Source organism: Macrobrachium nipponense, chromosome 38 (genome assembly GCF_015104395.2).
Source record: "Macrobrachium nipponense isolate FS-2020 chromosome 38, ASM1510439v2, whole genome shotgun sequence".
NCBI lineage: Eukaryota > Metazoa > Arthropoda > Malacostraca > Decapoda > Palaemonidae > Macrobrachium > Macrobrachium nipponense.
This window is the reverse complement of record NC_061098.1, coordinates 10,744,069-10,765,497: the sequence shown is the minus strand read 5'-3', so window position 1 is coordinate 10,765,497 and position 21,429 is coordinate 10,744,069. Positions and strand designations below refer to the sequence as shown.

At 39.8% G+C, this 21,429-nt stretch overlaps 1 protein-coding gene across 1 annotated transcript; it reads right to left on the bottom strand.

The window, feature by feature from the left end:
• Positions 1–1,502: 1,502 nt before the first annotated feature.
• On the bottom strand, positions 1,503–19,652 carry LOC135209531 (uncharacterized). Its single transcript, XM_064242182.1, has 6 exons — positions 19,542–19,652; positions 15,585–15,918; positions 3,770–3,893; positions 3,362–3,545; positions 2,677–2,849; positions 1,503–1,784 (listed from the first exon to the last, which is right to left on the bottom strand). Exons 1-6 carry the CDS (start codon positions 19,564–19,566, stop codon positions 1,503–1,505), a joined length of 1,122 nt encoding a protein of 373 aa, XP_064098252.1. The 5' UTR covers positions 19,567–19,652.
• Positions 19,653–21,429: the final 1,777 nt, after the last annotated feature.

The window sequence follows — 21,429 nt, the reverse complement described above, 5'->3', positions numbered from 1 at the left end:
TTGTTTTTACTGATAACTTCTTGATTCTTGGCAAGAGCACCCAAGTTGGACAGGTGACTTGTCATCATGGGCTATTGAGTTATTTCATGTTCTTTCTGTGTGGTTATGCAAAATGCTTGGAAGTTAATTGTTATATACCCATAACCAAAACAAAATACTGACCTTGGCATTCTTCTGTCACCAGTATGTCTAAGAACATCAAAGACTCTACATACTTTCTTTGGTATCAAATTGGCATACTCTGTTTTTGAATTTACCGCATCAGAAATTGCAGCTTACTGTGTTCTTCCGGCATAGGTAACTGTGCTTGGTACATGTTAGAATTTTTACAACCATTTTAGAGGTTTCATTACTCTGCTAGTGATGTGTGTGTAGCATCCTCTTGCTGCTCTCTCTATTTTATTATTATTATATTCAAAGGAAAATACTGTAATATTATTTGTGTACAGTGACAGCATAGCCAGTATAATAGCTGATGGACACTCATTTCCCTTCAGACAGGTTATCTGTATCCCATTTTCCTTGAAAACAAGACACTTATTTTTGAAACAGTGCTGGTTAACTGCCCTTATTTTCATATCATTATTCAAGTATTCACAAACTTGTAAACTAGATCTGAATTTTTTTTCTATTACTTGTCTCTTTGTCATCTGTAAACTGACTCTGAAGGAGAATTTTCCATGTAGAATCTCACGAAGTTCCTTAAATGGGAGTGGATCTAATTGTATGTGTACTTCAATATTTTTCAAACTTATTTACCTGGCTGATAAATTCATGTTAATTTACAGCTGACAAGTAATGATTTTTTTCTAATTGCACAGATTCAGAAATGATAAATTATGTACTGATTTTAGGTATTGATTGTACAATATTCCCTTTTTTTTTACATGATAATTGATTACAATAATTAATTATGCCTATTTTCTGAGATTGTGTTTCAAATCCTGATCTACAGTAAGGCTTGTAATATACCGTCCCTTTCTCTGTAATTCTGTTTGGTACAAACTATGACATGTACCATGACTGTAGGGGTTAATTTATCAATACATCAAATATGAAAAATTGTCTATTACAAGTACTAATAATTAATTTGCAAAACATTATTGTTGCAACATCAAGCACAATATTAAATTGAAAAATCATTCCAATTAAGTTTCTCAACTACAATACTGTTAGGGCATTGTTATGTAGATACATGAAGTAAAGTAAATTCTTTTTTATTAAATTTATATAAGTATATATAACATATACATACGTTTTAGCACGTATATATATGCTATATATTTATATATACTACTGACTAATATAAGGAAAATGCTTGTTAAACTGTTGTAAATATATTTCTCGAAAATTAATTGCAGTGTTTTATTTAGACCCAATAATGTTATTTTTAAGGATAAGCTGAATTATTTGGCAAAACTAATTGTTAAGGAAATGAGCAAAAGAACTACTAGGTTAAGCGAGTACAAATTGTAGAAAGCTGACACTACTGGAAAGCAGTATCATTCATGTCGACAATAGGGGCTTTCCAAGTTAAGGATGTGATTACAGCCATAATTGAGAAGCATATCAACATACCTTTGAATAACTACGTATCCAGTATGCTTTTCATCTTTACATCTCCAGAGTTTGGTTTCTGGAGTATCTCTTTTCTTTCTTTCACATTCTTTAACATATAAATCTGAAAGTGGGATGGTACTGCTCCAAACTACTACTTCTGCTGGTAAGACTTCAGAGGCAATTCGATTGTATGTGTCAATATTTGTGATGTTATTTGACGATGCCTAAAAATAAGAAGAAAAGTACAGGAAACTTTAAAAACTAACATCTCAATCTATCAAAAATATGTTACCCAGTAAAAATTCATTAGTGCTGGTCTGGTTAAGCTAAGATATACTTAACTCTACCCAAAGTGCCAAAGTATCAAAAATGCTTTAAAATACTGTCTGTTCTGAAAAAGTAGTTATCAAAAGTTGTTAAAAACTTTCTATCCTATCTTGAAGAGAGTAGTCATTCATAATTGTGAGATTACATGTTCACGAATCTATCAGATCCTGCATGAGAAAATTTTATCGAGGCATATTATAAAGAATTAAGTTTTCCTGTCTAACTTTCTCACATGAGTAAGTATTGCTCAAACCTTTTACTTTCTCACAAATATTTGCTAGTTGTATTATTCTGTTGCCTATGAGAAGTGCTAGTGGTAATGTTGTAAGAGGTGAGGTTATGTTAAATTTTGTGAAAGGTTAAGGTACAAAAAAGACACAATACCAATGCCAAAACATGAACAGAAACTTGAGTCCTCTTATGAGATTTGCCTGATTCAAAGGGTTTTTAAAAAGTGTATTCTGCATTAATTAATTATAAACATTACAGGGAATCCCGCTATACTATGTAAAAAAAAATAAAAGTTTACACAGCCACATACTTGTCTAACAATTGATTATATTACAAGCAGGTTAAACCTTTCTGATGAATAAATGACTAGCCCTACGAGTGATATGACATGGCCATTAAGTTTAATATATTCAGGAGTCCCAGCACTTCCTTTTTTATGCAACCTCTGTCAGTCTTTCATGGTATTAGAAAAGTACTGAACATTTTACATTATCTTCCCAAAACACAATTACAACAGCTACAACAAAGTTAAAAAAATGTACCAAAAAAAAAACTTACGGGTAGATGATCAAGTAACTTGAAAACAACGGACATTCTCCTTTGGATAAGTTTTTTTTTATTAGCCGGATCAGAGAGCGATGAAATATATTCCTTGTATAGTTCTGCTGCTTCTTCAGCTCCAATATTTTTATAAATATCCCAAGTTTTATGGGTCCAGTGAAGTGCTGATCCTGCAATACAGAAAGTGAAGTTTTCCCTCCTTAAAACTAGGATAAATATGTCTGGACTTATCTCTAAAAATAAAAGGAATCAATGCAGTACAGTTGCAGTGGGATTACTTTTAGTTATCAGACAAGTTCCTCTTCTGTTACGTCCACCAGAAAACTGGGCCAAAGAAAAGCGTTGTAAATCCAATAACACTGATTGATAATTCTGTCTTGGGTTAAACTACTCATGACTATTTTTCTTTGGCAAAGAACTACTGTACTGTAGTATTTTATAAAGACTTGTGTAACAAGTGACCAGCTCCCCAACTTTGGACAGTAAAAGCATTTATCTAGAATATGACCAGGAACTAACTGTTGAAACACTTGGGTACTGTGCCAAAGGATAATCAGACATTAATGCACCTACATAGAATTAGCAACTGGACATGAAAATTGCTTTATATTATAGAAGAATCGTAAACGCAGGTTATTACAATACATAAATAGAACAATGAGCTATACAGAATTACACCAACCCATAACGACAAGTGTAGGTGGAGTTTCCTCATCATTCAGCCATTCTTTAGTTAGATTTGGCAACAATTCAAGTAATGGGCTCCAAGTAAAAGTAAGTAGTAAAGGTGCTTTCAAGTGTTTTACTAAGACTGGAATTCCTTGATATTTCGCCAGGAGTAATGTATCCATTTTTCGCCACAGACCCTGTCAATAAAGGAAAATACAATTTAGTGTTGTCAAGTATTTCTTGAAAGCCAAAATCAGGTTTGATATGTTGAAATCATAGTAAAACTGATAAAAGAACACAGCCAGATTTACAGAGCTATATCCCAACATATTTGCACCATACTCTGACAAAGTTAAATCACAAAAACAATATCATTATGCAATACTCCCAAGGAAACTGGCACACCAGTCTGAAAACTCACCTCCCTGTACGACTTTTTTCGATAGACGAGCAAAGGACTCTTTAGCCTCCTAATTAAAACATCATAAAGGTTTCTGATGTGAGAGTCGCCAACAAACATCCAGTGTAGTTTTGAAGTCTTCAATCTGAAGTTCAGTGTATTGACAAGCTCATTAGTAGGATGCAAGCTATACATGCTGCATACGGTACTTTATGTATGATTGTAGTGAATTTGGGGGGGGGGGGGGGATTGAAAGCCACAACTACAAAAGTTTAAAGGAGCAATTGTTTTTGCGAAGATGATTATTTCTTGTTTTAGTCATTCCAAGAAGCAAGTACCTATGAACAAAGGCAAACTAGAATAAATTAAGGCATATGCTCACAAAATCAGAGCTCCCTCTCCACCTTACTTCTCTAGAGGCAAGGTGCCGGGCCAACTCCTGCAACCTATTTTTTTTTTTTTTTTTTTTTTTTTTTTTTTTTTTTTTGGATGTTGCTGGAATCTCTCAATAAAACCCCCAGTAACAGTGGATCCATTGCCATGGGCTCTAAGAGAGCATATTGACTCTAAACTATCCAACTACCACCCCTTTTCTTTCACATGTTAAACAGAAGGCTGTAGTCTCTTAAGGCATTATCAGAAGACAACAATTTGTGCTTTTTGAGAATTCATGGGGGCAGATCTACAGCACTATTGGTTTTTCTATGCAGTTTTACCTACTGAACAAGAATTTAAAGTAATATTTATTCGGACGACTGTAATTAACCCCCAGGGGCCAGTACTAAACATGGCGAAATACATTGGACGCCCCAATCCCTCGTGGATAGCGTAACCGCGGTTACGTTCTTGCAGTCCGTGCGGACTTATTCTGTAGAATTGAGTCTATATGGAAATTCTTCCTTTCTAAATTATGATATTGTAATTACAGCCTATTCTACTTTGCAAAGTGCATCTGGGCTAACAGTCCAACCCTCAAGGATAAAAAGGGGGGAAACTTAATGCTGCAATCCTACAGACACTTAACAATTAACATATGGACTAGGCCTAGCATTGCAAACAGTCAAGTACTCAACTATTACTAATCTCAGGTGAATCATACATTTAAATTAGTTACACAATGAATAATAAAAAACCCAACATATAAATATATATATTAACCAATTTGGAATCCTCATCCCTTCCAGACAACTTACAGCTTTACGAAATCATACTATGGAGGAGTTATGGAGTTCCATTTGACAAACGTCTGTGTGTTTGAGAGAGAGAGCGAGAGAGAGAGAGAGAGAGAGAGAGGGTGTAATTGCTGAATGGATAGTTAATGACTGAATTGGTTGTTGGTGGGTTCTGGGCTGTCTGCTGGTGCTGTTGATTGTTTGAGTTCTGTGTTTTTAGTGTTTTTTTTTCAGTCAGTCTTGGGTTAGAGCCTGTGACAGCCAGTAGTGTTAGCAGCTGTGTGTTGAAGGCATTTTGGTCAGATAAGTTGTGTTTTGTTGATTTGTTTTTAGTTATTGTTGTGTTGAGTTAGTGTTGTTTGCTTAGGGTTGTTGTGCCTGTGCTGTTGTCTTTGTTGATGTTTGATTTCTTGGCGTTGTTAGTGGATGTCTGTGTTGCCTTTTGTTTCGTGTTGTTGTTTTTGTGTTAGTGATTGGTTGTGCAGTGGTCTTTTGTTGTGGTTTGCATTCCTTGGTTGTTGTTGTTGTTGTGTTCCTTGTTGGTTTGTTGTGTTGAGTTGTGGTTGTGTTCCTTGTTTGTTGTTGTGTTGTTGACTTGTGGGAGTTGTGGTCCTTGGGTGTTGTGTTGAGTTATGGTCCTTGGTTATTGTTGTTGGGTTATGGCTCTTGGGTTTGGCTTGTGGTTGTTATAGTATCCTCTGTGACCTCAACCAGTGGACAGCACAGGATAGCCCTGGAATATCTGGAGTTGGTAAGTACATGTGTTTTGTTTTTTTGTTTTGTTTTAGTATAGGTGTAGGTCAATTGTCCTGCTGTATTTTGTTGTGTAAAGAAGAAAGTGTGACTGGGGGTGGGTTTGGCAGCAGGATCGATTAGGTTAATGTAGGGAGGGTTTTGCTACTTGTTTTTTTTCTAGCTTGTGATCCCGCCACATTATAATTTGGCGCCCAAACAGGGACTGTTGTGTGGCAGCTGCAGGGCAATTGAGGTAGTGAGTTGTTTGATTGGTGGAGAAAGTGAGGATGGAATGGTTGAAGGAGATAGAGAGGCTGAAGGAGGAGCTGAGGTTGGCGAGGGAAGCTAAGGAAAGGTTGGAAGTGGAGAATGAGAGGTTGAGGGTAGAGTGTGAGGAGCAGAAGAGGGAGTTTGAGGAAATGAGAGGAATGCTAAGGAGTGCAAAAGTGGAAATGAAAGAAGAGGTGAAAGGAGCGGAAGAGAGAATGGTTGAGAAAATGGATGAAAAATTGGGGGTCATGATGAAGCGTGCAAGAGGGAGCGGAAATGATGAAGGATTCGTGGGAGAGGGGGCTGTAGGGGTAGGCACTGGGTCTTGTGACAGGCCAGGAGAGGTAAAGAAAGTGAAAGAGCGAGTGGATGAGAGTACGAGCGACGAAGGTGATTCGGTTGGGATAGGTAAGGGAAAGAAGGGGAAGACACAGGATAAGGATAAACCTAAGGACAAGAATAAGAAAGTGGCTGAGGAAAAGAAGACTAAGGGAAAGAAGGTTAGTAAGGGTGATGGACAGGATGAGACTAGGTCAGAATACATTGGGGAAAGGGCTGGGAGTGAGTTGGATAGCGGTGAGTGGAAACAGGTAGGTAGAAAGAAGAAGGGTAAGAAGAGTGTTGTCAGGGGTATGGACGTGAGTATGGAAGTGGATTTGCAACCTAAGCCACCTGGGGGGGGCAAACAAGTCCTTATGGGTGCCGGTCCCAAGCCCAGATAAATAGGGAGGGTTGGTGTCAGGAAAGGCATCCGGCTGTAAAAATATGTGCCAAAACCAAAAAATGGAATGAGCCAAAATATGGAAAGAGGTAATGCTAGGGCGTACTCCGTAAACGACGCACAGAGACATCGCCCTAACTCTGTGGTAAGGCGAGGGCTACTGCATCAGGAGCGGGTGCAGCTAAAGAAGCGAGCTCACATTGGATTTAGAGTATTTCAGCTTAATATTGGGTCCTTGACTGGGAGAGGTAGAGAATTGGCTGACTTGATGAGAGAAAAGAAAGTAGATGTTATGTGTGTGCAAGAAACGCGGTGGAAAGGAAATAAAGCTAAAGAGTTGGGAGATGGATATAAGCTATATTATAGTGGAGCAAATAAGCAAGGTAGAAATGGAGTTGGCATAGTACTGTCTAGTGAACTGAAGAACTCGCTAATAGAAGTGCATAGAAAGAATGACCATATCATCAGATTGAAGATATGTTATGGAGGAGAGATTCTGAATATTATAAGCGCATATGCACCACAAGTTGGTTGTACAGAAGAGAAGGGAAATTTCTGGAGAGACATGGATGGAATAATGCAAGAACTGGAAGAGCATGAGAGGGTGATAGTTGGGGCAGATTTGAATGGCCATGTCGGAAGTGAAAATGAGGCGATTGGGCGGGTGCATGGGGGCCATGGAATTGGGGAGAGAAACCCAGAAGGAGAGAGTGTAGTGGACTTTGCTGTATCATTCGACATGGCAATAGTAAACACATTCTTTAAGAAAAAAAGGGAACACTTAATAACATATAGGAGTGGGGGAAGATTCTCCCAGATAGACTACTTCTTGTATAAAAGGATAAATCTGGTGGAGGTCAAGAACTGCAAAGTTATTCCAGGCGACCATGTAGCCCCCCACACAGACGGCTATGTATGGATTTGAAGTTTGAAAAGGGAAGAAAAACGAAAGCTAAAGGGATAAGGAAAATTAAATGGTACAAATTAGAGAAGGAAGGGGGTAAGAAGAGAGAGTTTAAGAGGAGGGTTTTGGAGGATATTGATATAGGATTGAAGATGTTCAAGAATGGTGGGCACGAAATGCAGCAGTAATAAGAAGGCATGGAAAGGAGCTACTAGGAGAGACATCTGGTATCATATGGGAAGAAAAGGAGAGTTGGTGGTGGGATGAAGACATTGAGAAAGTAGTAAGAGATAAGAAGGAGGCAAAGAAAAGATGGGAAGAGTCACAGTCAGTGGAAGACAGAGATAGGTTCAGAGAGAAAAACAAGGTGGTGAAAAAGCATTAGGAGATGAAGGAGTAGATATACTGTACGATCTTATGATAAGATCCTTGAACAGGAAAAGATACCAAATGAGTGGTGTGGGAGTATATTGATCCCAATTTTTAAAGGAAAAGGCGACGTCCAAGAGTGTGGTAATTATAGGGGCATTAAATTGATGTCCCACACTTTGAAGATACTGGAAAGGATGATAGATGCTAGACTGAGAGAAGAAGTACAAATAGGCAAAGAGCAGATGGGATTTATGAAGGGAAGAGGAACAACAGATGGTATATTTTTGTCTGAGGCAAATAATGGAGAAATTCAGGGAAAGACAAAGGGACCTACATATGGTATTCATTGACCTTGAAAAGGCTTATGACCGAGTCCCGAGACAAGAGGTATGGAGGAGTCTGAGGGAGAAGATGGTGCCAGAGAAGTATGTGTGATTGATACAAGAGATGTACCGGAATGTATATTTACCAGAGTGAGGAGCAGTGTTGGGGAGACAGAAGGTTTTGAGGTGAGAGTAGGATTATACCAGGGGTCGGCTCTGAGCCCATTTATCTTTAACATAGTGATGGATGTTATAATAGAGGAAGTAAGGGAGACAGTACCATGGAACATATTGTATGCGGATGATATTGTTCTGTGTGCAGAGAGCAGGGAATATCTGAGAGTGAAATTGGAAAGATGGAGACAAGTACTGGAGGACAGAGGAATGAGAATAAGTAGATCTAAGACAGAATATATGTGTACCACCACTGAGGGGTATGATAGAGAAAGTATTCAGCTTGGTGGAGAGCAAATAAGGAGAGTTGATAAGTTTAAGTATTTGGGATCTTTGTTAACACTGGAGGAAGTATGGAAGAAGAAGTAAAACATCGGGTACAGCAGGCTGGAACAACTGGAGAGCGGCCTCTGGAGTTCTTTGTGACGAAAGAGTGCTGCTTAGGCTAAAAGGAAAATTTCACAAGACGGTGGTAAGAACAGCAATGCTGTATGGTACGGAAACAGCAAGCATGAGAAAAACAGAGCAGAAGAAGATGGATGTGGCAGAAATGAGAATGCTTACGTGGATTGTTCTGGGGTGACAAGAGAGGATAGGATCAGAAATGACTACATAAGGGGATCAACTAAGGTGGTGTAAGTATCAAAGAAAGTGCAGGAGGGGAGGCTGAGATGGTATGGACACCTGTTGAGGAGAGATGAGGACCATGCTGGGAGACATACTATGGGGGTGGAGGTGCAAGGAAGAAGAAGAAGAGGGAGACCAAGAAAGAGATGGAAGGACTGTGTGAGAGGAGACTTACATGAGAAGGGAATTGATGAGGCAGAAGCGCAGGATAGAAATAGATGGAAACGGCTCATCCAAAACGGCGACCCCATATAAAAATGGGAACAAGCTGGGAAGAAGAAGAAGAAGAAGATGGAAGTGGATTCGCTGTATTCGGAAGAGGGAGAGAGGGGTCAGAATGGAATAGTGGAAGTGAGAGTGAGAGTGAGCGGGAAGTAGAAAGGCTGTGTATATGAGAGAGGTACCCCGATGTGCACAATCATGAGGAACATATGGTAGTAGGGAGATAAGGATTTTTTAAGGAATATGAGAGGTATTGTGAGGCAAAGTATGGGGGATAACAAGAGAGTCTGGGCAAGAGAGTTAGGTACTTTTTGACGGGATTTTGTTGAATATGTATAGGGTAATTATGAGTGTTAGGGAATGTGCTGTATGAGAGTGTAAAAGCTAGGATTGTAGAAACAGGCAAAGAGGATAAAGAGTAGTGTTAGATATAGGAGAAAGCAAGATTTTGAAGACGCAAGAATGAATGTTGGTGAGTCGTTGTCAATGTATGTCTGCAGGTTAGAAACATTAGCCAGGAAAAAGTTTGGGGATGAAGGGATAAATGAATGTAAGGAGTTAGTGCGAAAGTTGTTGGCGACTGTACCAGAGAGTGTATATGAGTATAATCTGAAACGTAAGGAGAAAATGCGATGGACGAATGAAAGGTTAACATGGAACAACATTTTATAAATAGTAGAGGATTACGAGTTAGATAGGTGTATGTAAGAGAGTAGAAGTGTTAGTGTTAAGAATGAAGTAGCTGAGGTTGTACCAGAGTTTAGAAGCTATAGGGAGGCAGTTTTGGAAGGGCCGAGGCGAATGGCAGAGCGAGTGGCAGATAGGAGCATTAGGGCAAGTAACGTGAGTGTAGTGAGCCCAAAAAGAGATAGGAGTGCGAGTGTTGGAAGAGTAGGGTCAGTTAGTTGTGAGCGAGAGCAGCAGCAGTGTTATAGATGTGGTAAGCCAGGACACAAGAAGAATGAAAATCAATGGGTGTTAGGAGCTTGCTTCGGGTGTGGGCAAAGAGGACATTTGGTGAGTGAGTGTAAGAAAGATAGGGATATTAAATCTTATAGGTGTGGACGGGCAGGCACATCGCTAGTGGATGTTGGGGTACCCGTATGAACATAGTTTGTGGCAACTGTGGGACGAATGGCCATTATGCTAGGATGTGTAAAGAACAGCGTGCGAAGTGTGTTGAATGTGGAATGGGAGGTCACGTGGCGAGTGTGTGTAGGCGAAAGAGGATGAGTCAGGCTGGGAATTCGGGAAACTAAGTGAAAAGGGGATTCAGTTGGGTGGGTCCTCTAGTATGCGACAGTATGTTCGGGAGAATGCGATGAGTGGGTGGTTGAGGGTGAATTAATATGAGCCGAGTGTCAGTGAGCAAATGGGTCTGGATGATCGGCAGTTAGTGTTGGTTGAGTATGGAAGAAAGCGGAAGAAGGTAAGGAAAGGGAATGAAAGGGAGAAACGTGAGCTACATGATAGAGGGGTTAGTGTTAGGGTAAAAATGGTAGATAAGGCATGTGCATGTAATACAGATGACCTTGAGGGGAGGAATGATACATATAGCGTGTGTGGGTTTGAATTGACAGGGTTTAGTGAAGTTTCACCGAGAAGGGAATCCAGTGGTAAGGATGTAGTTGGCAGTATGCATGAGTCTCTTCGGGAGTTTGGCAGGAGTGTAAATGAGGTAAGTGATTTGGTGGCAGAGTTACGAGAGATGTTCGGACAAGAGTTAGAAGGGGTAGATGAGATAGTGAATGGGATTTGGGGGGATGTTAGTGAGGGCGATAGTAATGGTAGTTTGACTGGAAGTGATCTGGGAGAAGTTGATGGCGGTGTAACTGAGTGTGTGTATGAGGGCCCCCAAACAAGATCCAGGGGGCCTGCATCTGAGCATCCGTGGGTGTTGCGGAAGGCTGTTTAGTGGGGTGTTGTGAGTGAAAGGAGACGTTGTCAAATGTAACAGGGGAGGAAATATGGAGGAGTTATGGAGTTCCATTTGACAACGTGAGAGAGAGAGAGAGGGTGTAATTGCTGTATGGATAGTTAATGACTGAATTGGTTGTTGGTGGGTTCTGGGCTGTCTGCTGGTGCTGTTGATTGTTAGAGCTCTGTGTTTTTAGTGTTTTTTTTTTTTTCAGTCAGTCTTGGGTTAGAGCCTGTGACAGCCAGTAGTGTTAGCAGCTGTGTGTTGAAGGCATTTTGGTCAGATAAGTTGTGTTTTGTTCATTTGTTTTTAGTTATTGTTGAGTTAGTGTTGTCTGCTTAGAGTTGTTGTGCCATGTGCTGTTCTGTTGATGTTTGATTTCTTGGCGTTGTTAGTGGATGTCTGTGTTGCCTTTTGTTTCGTGTTGTTGTTTTTGTGTTAGTGATTGGTCGTGCAGTGGTCTTTTGTTGTGGTTGCATTCCTTGGTTGTTGTTGTTGTTGTGTTCCTTGTTGGTTTGTTGTGTTGAGTTGTGGTTGTGTTCCTTGTTTGTTGTTGTGTTGTTGACTTGTGGGATTGTGGTCCTTGGGTGTTGTGTTGAGTTATGGTCCTTGGTTATTGTTGTTGGGTTATGGCTCTTGGGTTTGGCTTGTGGTTGTTTATAGTATCTCTGTGACCTCAACCAGTGGACAGCACAGGATAGCCCTGGAATATCTGGAGTTGGTAAGTACATGTGTTTTGTTTTTTTGTTTTGTTTTAGTATAGGTGTAGGTCAATTGTCCTGCTGTATTTTGTTGTGTAAAGAAGAAAGTGTGACTGGGGGTGGGTTTGGCAGCAGGATCGATTAGGTTAATGTAGGGAGGGTTTTGCTACTTGTTTTTTTTCTAGCTTGTGATCCCGCCACATTATAATTTGGCGCCCAAACAGGGACTGTTGGTGTGGCAGCTGCAGGGCAATTGAGGTAGTGAGTTGTTTGATTGGTGGAGAAAGTGAGGATGGAATGGTTGAAGGAGATAGAGAGGCTGAAGGAGGAGCTGAGGTTGGCGAGGGAAGCTAAGGAAAGGTTGGAAGTGGAGAATGAGAGGTTGAGGGTAGAGTGTGAGGAGCAGAAGAGGGAGTTTGAGGAAATGAGAGGAATGCTAGGGAGTGCGAAAGTGGAAATGAAAGAAGAGGTGAAAGGAGCGGAAGAGAGAATGGTTGAGAAAATGGAGGAAAAATCGGGGGTAATGATGAATGCAGTGCAAGAGATGATGCAGGAAATGATGAAGGGATTCGTGGGAGAGGGAGCTGTAGGAGGTAGGCCTACTGGGTTTTGTGATGGGCCAGGAGTGGTAAAGAAAGTGAAAGAGCGAGTGGATGAGAGTACGAGTGACAAAGGTGATTCGGTTGTGATAGGTAAGGGAAAGAAGGGGAAGACACAGGATAAGGATAAACCTGAGGACAAGAATAAGAAAGTGGCTGAGGAAAAGAAGAAGACTAAGGGAAAGAAGGTTAGTAAGGGTGATGGACAAGATGAGACTAGGTCAGAATACATTGGGGAAAGGGCTGAGAGTGATTTGGATAGTGGTGAGTGGAAACAGGTAGGTAGAAAGAAGAAGGGTAAGAAGAGCATAGTCAGGGGTATGGACGTGAGTATGGAAGTGGATTCGCTTTATTCGGAAGAGGGAGAGAGGGGTCAGAATGGAAATAGCGGAAGTGAGAGTGAGAGTGAGCGGGAAGTACGAAAGGCTGTGTATATGAGAGAGGTACCCCGATGTGCACAATACGAGGAATATGGTAGTAGGTAGATAGGGGACTTTTTAAGAAATATGAGAGGTATTGTGAGGCAAAGTATGGGGATAACAAGAGAGTCTGGGCAAGAGAGTTAGGTAGCTTTTTGACGGGATTTTTGTTGAATATGTATAGGGTAATTATGAGTGTAGGGAATGTGCTGTATGAGAATGTAAAAGCTAGGATTGTAGAACAGGCAAAGAGGATAAAGAGTAGTGTTAGATATAGGAGAAAGCAAGATTTTGAAGAGGCAAGAATGAATGTTGGTGAGTCGTTGTCAATGTATGTCTACAGGTTAGAAACATTAGCCAGGAAAGAGTTTGGGGATGAAGGGATAAATGAGTGTAAGGAGTTAGTGCGAAAGTTGTTGGCAACTGTACCAGAGAGTGTATATGAGTTTATGAATCTGAAACGAAAGGAGAAAATGCGATGGACGAATGAAAGGTTAACATGGAACAACATTTTAGAAATAGTAGAGGATTACGAGTTAGATAGGTGTATGAAAGAGAGTAGAAGTGTTAGTGTTAGGACTGAAGTAGCTGAGGTTGTTCCAGAGTTTAGAAGCTATAGGGAGGCAGTTTTGGAAGGGCCGAGGCGACTGGCAGAGAGAGTGGTAGATAGGAGCATTAGGGCAAGTAACGTAAGTGTAGTGAGCCCAAAAAGAGATAGGAGTGCAAGTGTTGGAAGAGTAGGGTCAGGTTAGTTGTGAGCGAGAGCAGCAGCAGGGTGTTATAGATGTGGTAAGCCAGGACACAGGAAGAATAAATGTCGATGGGCGTTAGGAGAGCGTGCTTCGGGTGTGGACAAAGAGGGCATTTGGTGAGTGAGTGTAAGAAAGATAGGGATATTAAATGTTATAGGTGTGGACGGGCAGGGCACATCACTAGTGGATGTCGGGGTACCCGTATGAACATAGTTTGTGGCAACTGTGGGACGAATGGCCATTACGCTAGGATGTGTAAAGAACAGCGTGCAAAATGTGTTGAATGTGGAATGGAAGGTCACGTGGCGAGTGTGTGTAGGCGAAAGAGGAGGAGTCAGGCTGGGGATTCGAGAAACTAAGTGAAAAGGGGATTCAGTTGGGTGGGTCCTCTAGTATGTGACAGTATGTTCGGGAGAATGCGATGAGTGAGTGGTTGAGGGCGAATAAATGTGAGCCGAGTGTCAGTGAGCAAATGGGTCTGGAAGATCGGCAGTTAGTGTTGGTTGAGTATGGAAGAAAGCAGAAGGTGGTAAGGAAAGGGAGAAATGTGAGCTACATGATAGAGGGGTTAGTGTTAGGGTAAAATTGGTGGATAAGGCATGTAATACAGATGACCTTGAGGGGAGGAATGATACATATAGCGTGTGTTGGTTTGAATTGACAGGGTTTAGTGAAGTTTCACCAGGAAGGGAATCAGGTGGTAAGGATGTAGTTGGCAGTATAAATGAGTCTCTTCGGGAGTTTGGCAGGAGTGTAAACGAGGTAAGTGATTTGGTGGCAGAGTTACGAGAGATGTTCGGACAAGAGTTAGAAGGGGTAGATGAGATAGTGAATGGGATTTGGGGGGATGGTAGTGAGGGAGATAGTAATGGTAGTCTGACTGGAAGTGATCTGGGAGAAGTTGATGGCGGTGTAACTGAGAGTGTGTATGAGGGCCCTAAAACAAGATCCAGGGGACTGCATCTGAGGATCCGTGGGTGTTGCAGAAGGCTATTTAGTTTGGGTGTTGTGAGTGAAAGGAGACGTTGTCAAATGTAACAGGGGAGGAAATTTGGAGGAGTTATGGAGTTCCATTTGACAACATCTGTGTGTGTGAGAGAGAGACAGAGAGAGAGGGTGTAATTGCTGTATGGATAGTTAATGACTGAATTGGTTGTTGGTGGGTTCTGGGCTGTCTGCTGGTGCTGTTGATTGTTTGAGTTCTGTGTTTTTAGTGTTTTTTTTTTCAGTCAGTCTTGGGTTAGAGCCTGTGACAGCCAGTAGTGTTAGCAGCTGTGTGTTGAAGGCATTTTGGTCAGATAAGTTGTGTTTTGTTCATTTGTTTTTAGTTATTGTTGTGTTGAGTTAGTGTTGTTTGCTTAGGGTTGTTGTGCCTGTGCTGTTGTCTTTGTTGTTGTTTGATTTCTTGGTGTTGTTAGTGGGTGTCTGAGTTGCCTTTTGTTTTGTGTTGTTGTTTTTGTGTTAGTGATTGGTTGTGCAGTGGTCTTTTGTTGTGGTTGCATTCCTTGGTTGTTGTTGTGTTCCTTGTTGATTTGTTGTGTTGAGTTGTGGTTGTGTTCCTTGTTTGTTGTTGTGTTGTTGAGTTGTGGGATTGTGGTCCTTGGGTGTTGTGTTGAGTTATGGTCCTTGGTTGTTGTTGTTGTGTTGTGGCTCTTGGTTTTGGCTTGTGGTTGTTTATATCTCTGTGACTTCGACCAGTGGACAGCACAGGATAGCCCTGGAATATCTGGAGTTTTTAAGTACATGTGTTTTGTTTTTTGTTTTGTTTTTGTACAGGTTTAGGTCAATTGTCCTGCTGTATTTTGTTGTGTAAAGAGGAAAGTGTGACTGAGGGTTGGTTTGGCAGCTGGATCGATTAGGTTAATGTGGGGAGGGTTTTGCCACTTGTTTTTTTTTTTCTAGCTTGTGATCCCGCCACAATACCTACCCTCGGTTGGAATCAAACCAAGCCGGACTTCTGGCAGCACATTCCAAAATGTTCTGCCTGTTGTTGATGCCGTAATCATACATTCTGCAACACTGGTTTACAGCAGCGAGTTTTCCATATCTATAACAATGATTGGAGAGAACTGGAGGTGTATGTCGACCCATAGGTATATTTGAAATAGATACCCTCTTTTGTTTGGTATTTCTGTATTCGTAATTTTCTCTTGTTGCCAACTTGAGCCACAGGCTGCACTGAAGATAAACTGCAGCAGCCAAAATTATTACACACGTCATCTTGAAGACAGTAGTGGTATATGGCATTTTACAATACAGATCTGTAAAATAAAGTGAACTGAAAAAAAACATGAGATATAAACCGACGTGTAATACTACTATACTCTGTTTTTTTCTATCAGTCCATCCGCCTGTGATGTTTTCGCATGTTAACACTGCGTCCCACGGTTTAAATAGTTACGCTATGTGTAAGTTTTAGGTAAATAAATAAAAGGATATCTGGGTGTACATTTGCAACTAAAAAGTGTTTTAATAATTTACTGTATGCTAATTACTGCGTTAATATTCGAAATAGGATATTATTTAAAGCCCGGGATGCAGTGTTACCATGTGCAAACACCACAGGCGGATGGACAGATGAAAAAAAAAAAAGTGTATAGATATACCTATCACAAATAACAAACACTACTAATTTTCAATATATACCGTAATAAGAACCTGTGATATGTTTTGTTACCGGTATTATGACATTTAAACAGTGTTGGTATTATTCTCCATTTTCTGTTACATTCATTAACAGAACAGGGAACAAAACAAAGCCTTTCAAACACATTCGGACAAAATCCAACTACATACTGTTCTTTTGGCATGTAATTATCATAGGATAGAGTTCAAAGGTATAATTTATAAGTAAATTACGGCCAAACTCCCAAAATAACGTTAAATTGTTATTAAGCAACCAAAATACTATATAGGTAGAAAAATGCAATTTCTTGCTAAATACCCACCATGCCTCTATTACATTGAAAGAAATGCCCAATGCAGAGTTGTTTAGATCTACTCATTTAATGGTATGAATAATTAGAATTACATTTTTTTTTACCTACCTAGTAGATTACAAATGCTTAGGCCTAACCTACCTATTAGTAACTGCATTTCGAACCAGTTTTTGCACTACACTAATAAAAATTTCCATCTCAGAACCAACCTTTAAGAACCTAGATGCAGAAAATCTCGGAATAATAACTCATTCTGATGCATACACTAAATTTAATCACTAATAAGGTCCAACATGAGTCAGAACCATTAAATTACGTAGGGAAATAGACCTATAAAAAGAACCTTCCCCAACTTTATTTACATTGTCAGGACGTTTGATACTGTACCGCAAAGTCTTCAGAAAATTTACCATAATTACCTGTGTTTGTAAGGTTTTCATACTACCCCTACAACTAAATTAATTGTCATAAATTATCAAATCAGCAGCTGTCAAAATAATCATATCGGCCAGTTACGGGAAGGTTGTCATATATTCACATGGAATGACGTCATTCATTCAACACCGAAGAATGTTGGAAGCGTTTTAGTGATACGAGGTTTTGTGTAATGAAGTTGTTTACGAAATACGTTAATTTTACGTAATGTACCTGAATTTCAGCCTGGAATTATATTAATTATATAAGCGATTGCTAACTGTACAAGCGTACGATCAACTACAAGAGGCTTTGCAATTACCCTTGGGCACTCCCTTTAGTGCAAGTTGCATCATATCCACTTCAGCAATAGATCAACACAGTTGGTAAATATTCAATTTTTACTTTAAAAATTAATTTCCAAAATTAAAAATGAATGTAAAATCGACAAGTAGAAATTTGCATCATTTGTGTTAGCCTACCACCAAGGGTTTGAATGTTTTTATCTGTAATTTGGCCTAGCGCCAATACCTATTATAAGAATATTATTTATTATTCATTTTCCCACAATTTGGTTTCCTGTTGCTGCTGAAAAAAAGCATGTGAAATATAAGAAACAAAAGCCTGGAGCCATTTTAAATGAATTATATCATTAATTTTTATCTGAAATTTTGTGAAATAGCACGTTTGGTCCCCTAGGATATGCTCTCTTTTTAAATGAACACTGGGAGGCAAAATTCCGAAATAAATTTTGATGTCTCGCAAACGCATTATTCAAAATTTCAAGAAAATATTCCTTGTTAATCGTATTGCCTAACAAATACAGTCAATTGCACAGCATTTTGTGTATAGATTTATTTGTTAATCCATTAGGAATATGTGTAAGAAAAACAGGAAATGTGTTATTATGAGTCAATAAAGCAAAATATTGTCATAAGGCTATGGACTTCAAATGAGGAATGGGTCCAAAACGGAAAATGAAACTGATCTGCACGATGTAGACATCCTTTTAATTGTTGCAAGAATGTCTGGGTTCGCTGGATTGCAACAGTGTGATCACTTAATATAAATGCACGAAATGCCAGGAAAAGAGAGCATGCCGTTGACACAAGTTGGGTAAAACTCTAAGAGCCGTTGATTGAGCGTCTGGTGTTCTTTACATTGGTGCTTGTGTATACATTCATCGGATGCAGGCTTATTCGGACCTTGGCTGATTTGGACCAGGCTGATTCGGACCATGTACTGGCTCATTCGGACCATTATCCAGGCTTATTCGGACTTTAATATGATTGGCCGACGTTTCTATGCAGTTTTACCTCCTGAACAAGAATTTTAAGTAATATTTATTCGGACGACTGTAATTAACCCCCAAGGGCTCGTACTAAACACGGCGAAATACATTTGATGCCCCAATTCCTGGTGGCATTCGTATTCGCGGAGACAAACGATGCTATAATATAAAATTATTAGTATGGGTCCGAATCAGCCAAGGTCCGAATCAGCCAAGGTCCGAATCAGCCTGCATCCTTCTTAACATTGGTGCTTATGTCCATTCATAATTTAGCACACTCGTTCTATTGATGGAAAAGTAGCAAAATATACAATTCTGTGTATTTAGTAACATAAAATTATGTTTATTTAAATTACTCGAAATGCAGTAGTGCCTTTTTTTTTAAATAATGACAGAAGTGCACGATTTAAGTCAGTTGGTCTTCTTAGAGTTGGCTCATTATTGTGTAGGCCTACCTAACCTTACAGATTACTCTCTCTCTTTCTCTGTTTCTACATCCACATGCCCTTTGATAGAAGGTCCTTCGGTGTAAGTGCTGCAGGTGATGTGGGGCTATTGACTACTACAAAATATAGACAATCCTTATGAAGTATAAGTCCAGCAATACCACAGAAGGTTGGAGGTATCCCAGGTCTAGCATGTTGCACAAACTGGATAAGCTGTTGACATCAATCCAGTGTAGCTTTAGGTTCTGTTTTCTTTCACCTTCGTTTCCAGCTTCTTCATGAAGTCTGCTCTCTGTTTAGTTCGTGATTCCACTTATTTGTCAGAGAGGCCAGGGGACCTCTTTAAATGGAAAACAGTGGACCTCGACCAAATTTAGATAATTTGTAGCAGCAAGGGAGAGCAATGTCAAATAGCTAGTTATCGCATATTCATTAGGTTTCGTTTTATCTTCTGATGCTTTGCTTTGATTTTAATCTTCAGCGAATCATTATATCATTAACCAGCATTTAAAAAATTTATTTATCATGATTTATGATTATTTTGGCATTCTGATATCAACTTTTTGGTGCAAACTGCCTTTCCGTAAATGCCCTCAAACCTTGATGATGCATGTAGACCTATATACTCATTTATAGCTGGATAACTTGTTTCAAAATCACAAGCAGTGACGGTATAGGACCCCTAATGAAGCTATATAGACATACCCACTTGACCACAAATATGAGTAAAAATGTGCTAGTTTAGTAGCTAGAGCTAAATGAACTGAAGGAAAATCTTTAGCGGAAAGACTTACAGAGTTGAATGGTCTTGGGTGACATTCCCAATTAACGAAAGACACTTGAGCGGCACTTTTTTGTAACACCTGACTCGTGCGCAGTCCCTGCGAAAACTGGTGAATGGCGATAAATAATTCATCTTGATTTTTTACCGTGTGAGTGTGTGTGACCGCTCGCCGCACATTACTGATGTTAATATTTTTTTCTGATCATTTCATTGTAGCGTGTCATTTCGTCTCTCTCTCTCTCTTTTTTTTTCAGCGTTTTGTGTCATCCTCGTTTTCACTTTTTTTCTGGTTTTAGAGTTACACAATTATTATTATTATTATTATTATTATTATTATTATTATTATTATTATTATTATTATTATTACGTCATCTAATGACATCCCAACTCTCATGATCCTCTAAGCATGAGACAACTCACTTAGGTAATTAAGCCCCACCCATTCTCTCTCTCTCTCTCTCTCTCTCTCTCTCTCTCTCATGCCCCCGTTTAACCAACGTTTCCTTTCTCAGTTGTGTGGGAACTTGCGTTCGATCCCGGGACCCGCTAAAGGAAGGGGCTTTAAGAGTGGATGTACGATGCAAATGAAGGGTATATATAGTCTTAAAGTCGTAGAATAGAGTGGACTAGTGTTTAGAGATATGGGCCCGTGAATCCCCGGAAGGAGTATACTTACGTATACTCGTTTTTTTTTCATCTGTCCACTCGCCTGTGGTGTTTGCGTATGGTAACACTGCGTCCCGGGCTTTAGATAGTTACATTCAGCTTACATTCAACAATGATAACAATATCCTATTTCGAATATTAACGGTGTAATTAGCATACAGTAAATTATTAAAACACTTTTCAGTTGGAAATGTACACCCAGATATCCTTTTATTTACCTAAAACTTACACATAGCGAACCTATCTAAAGCCCGGGACGCAGTGTTACCATACGCAAACACCACAGGCGGGTGGACATATGGAAAAAAAAAAAAAGTATAGTGTTAGACGAACTGAAAACTTGAGAAATGTGGAGATAAGTATAATAAGTGTTATAAGTGAATCGGTGTATGCAGAGATGGTTTGGTCACGCGGAGAGAATGGCTGATCAAAAGCTGGCTAAACAGAGTCTATAATTTCAGAAGCGTTATAGACGACCAAAGAGTAATTCGGCGTAGATGGTGTTACGAGAGTTACTGGGAAATCGTTGGTCTTCAAATTAAACAGTATGACAGTGGCCACTCAGAATGATGAGTTACAAATGCGACATAACCTGCAACAGAAACCACACCAACATTGTACTTTGATTTCGATGCCATATGCGTACTCGTATTCTTTCCAGCAAGATTTGTCGGCCAGTAACGGAATTCGTCAACCAGCTCCTACGTAGAAGTAACGAAAGCCCTTAATAATATATATTTTATCGTAGCAGATTTATGAGCGAAATCCATAGCAGATATTGACGCAATCCACGCGTAGGACACATTCCGTCTGTTGTTGTAGATGTAGAATATTCTGGCCTTGTGCCAGCACGAGATTTGCCTAGTAACATAAACACCTCAGTGTGTCCAGGATACTGTACTTATGTCCTAGTGACAGTATTTTATAGTAGTACTATCAGTGGCTGTATTAATTATGGTAACATTTTAGCGTTAAATGCAAAGAAACTACATTCTCCTTAGAAAGGTTCTCCATATGAAACTAGTTACGACCAGAGTGCGTCTAGTGCCGATTCATTATGTACAACCTTCGCGTGATTGGCTGAGGTACACCTTCAAGACACTAGATCGAACTACAGTATAGTTCGGATTAAACGGGTCGGGGCCACTGTTGTAGGTTGTAGTTGTAGCTGGTTTCTTGCTGAGTGTAAACACTCCTTGCGTGTAGCCACTGAGAGGGAAAGTTGGTACTAG

Bases quoted from the DNA above. Each gene is read 5' to 3' on its own strand.
- LOC135209531 (XM_064242182.1), bottom strand. From the start codon at position 19,566: ATGTCACCCAAGACCATTCAACTCT. The intron at 15,919-19,541 runs GTAAGTCTTTCC...TTTATTTTACAG, and splicing joins ACCCAAGACCATTCAACTCT to ATCTGTATTGTAAAATGCCA. The intron at 3,546-3,769 runs GTGAGTTTTCAG...CTTTATTGACAG, and splicing joins GAAAAAAGTCGTACAGGGAG to GGTCTGTGGCGAAAAATGGA.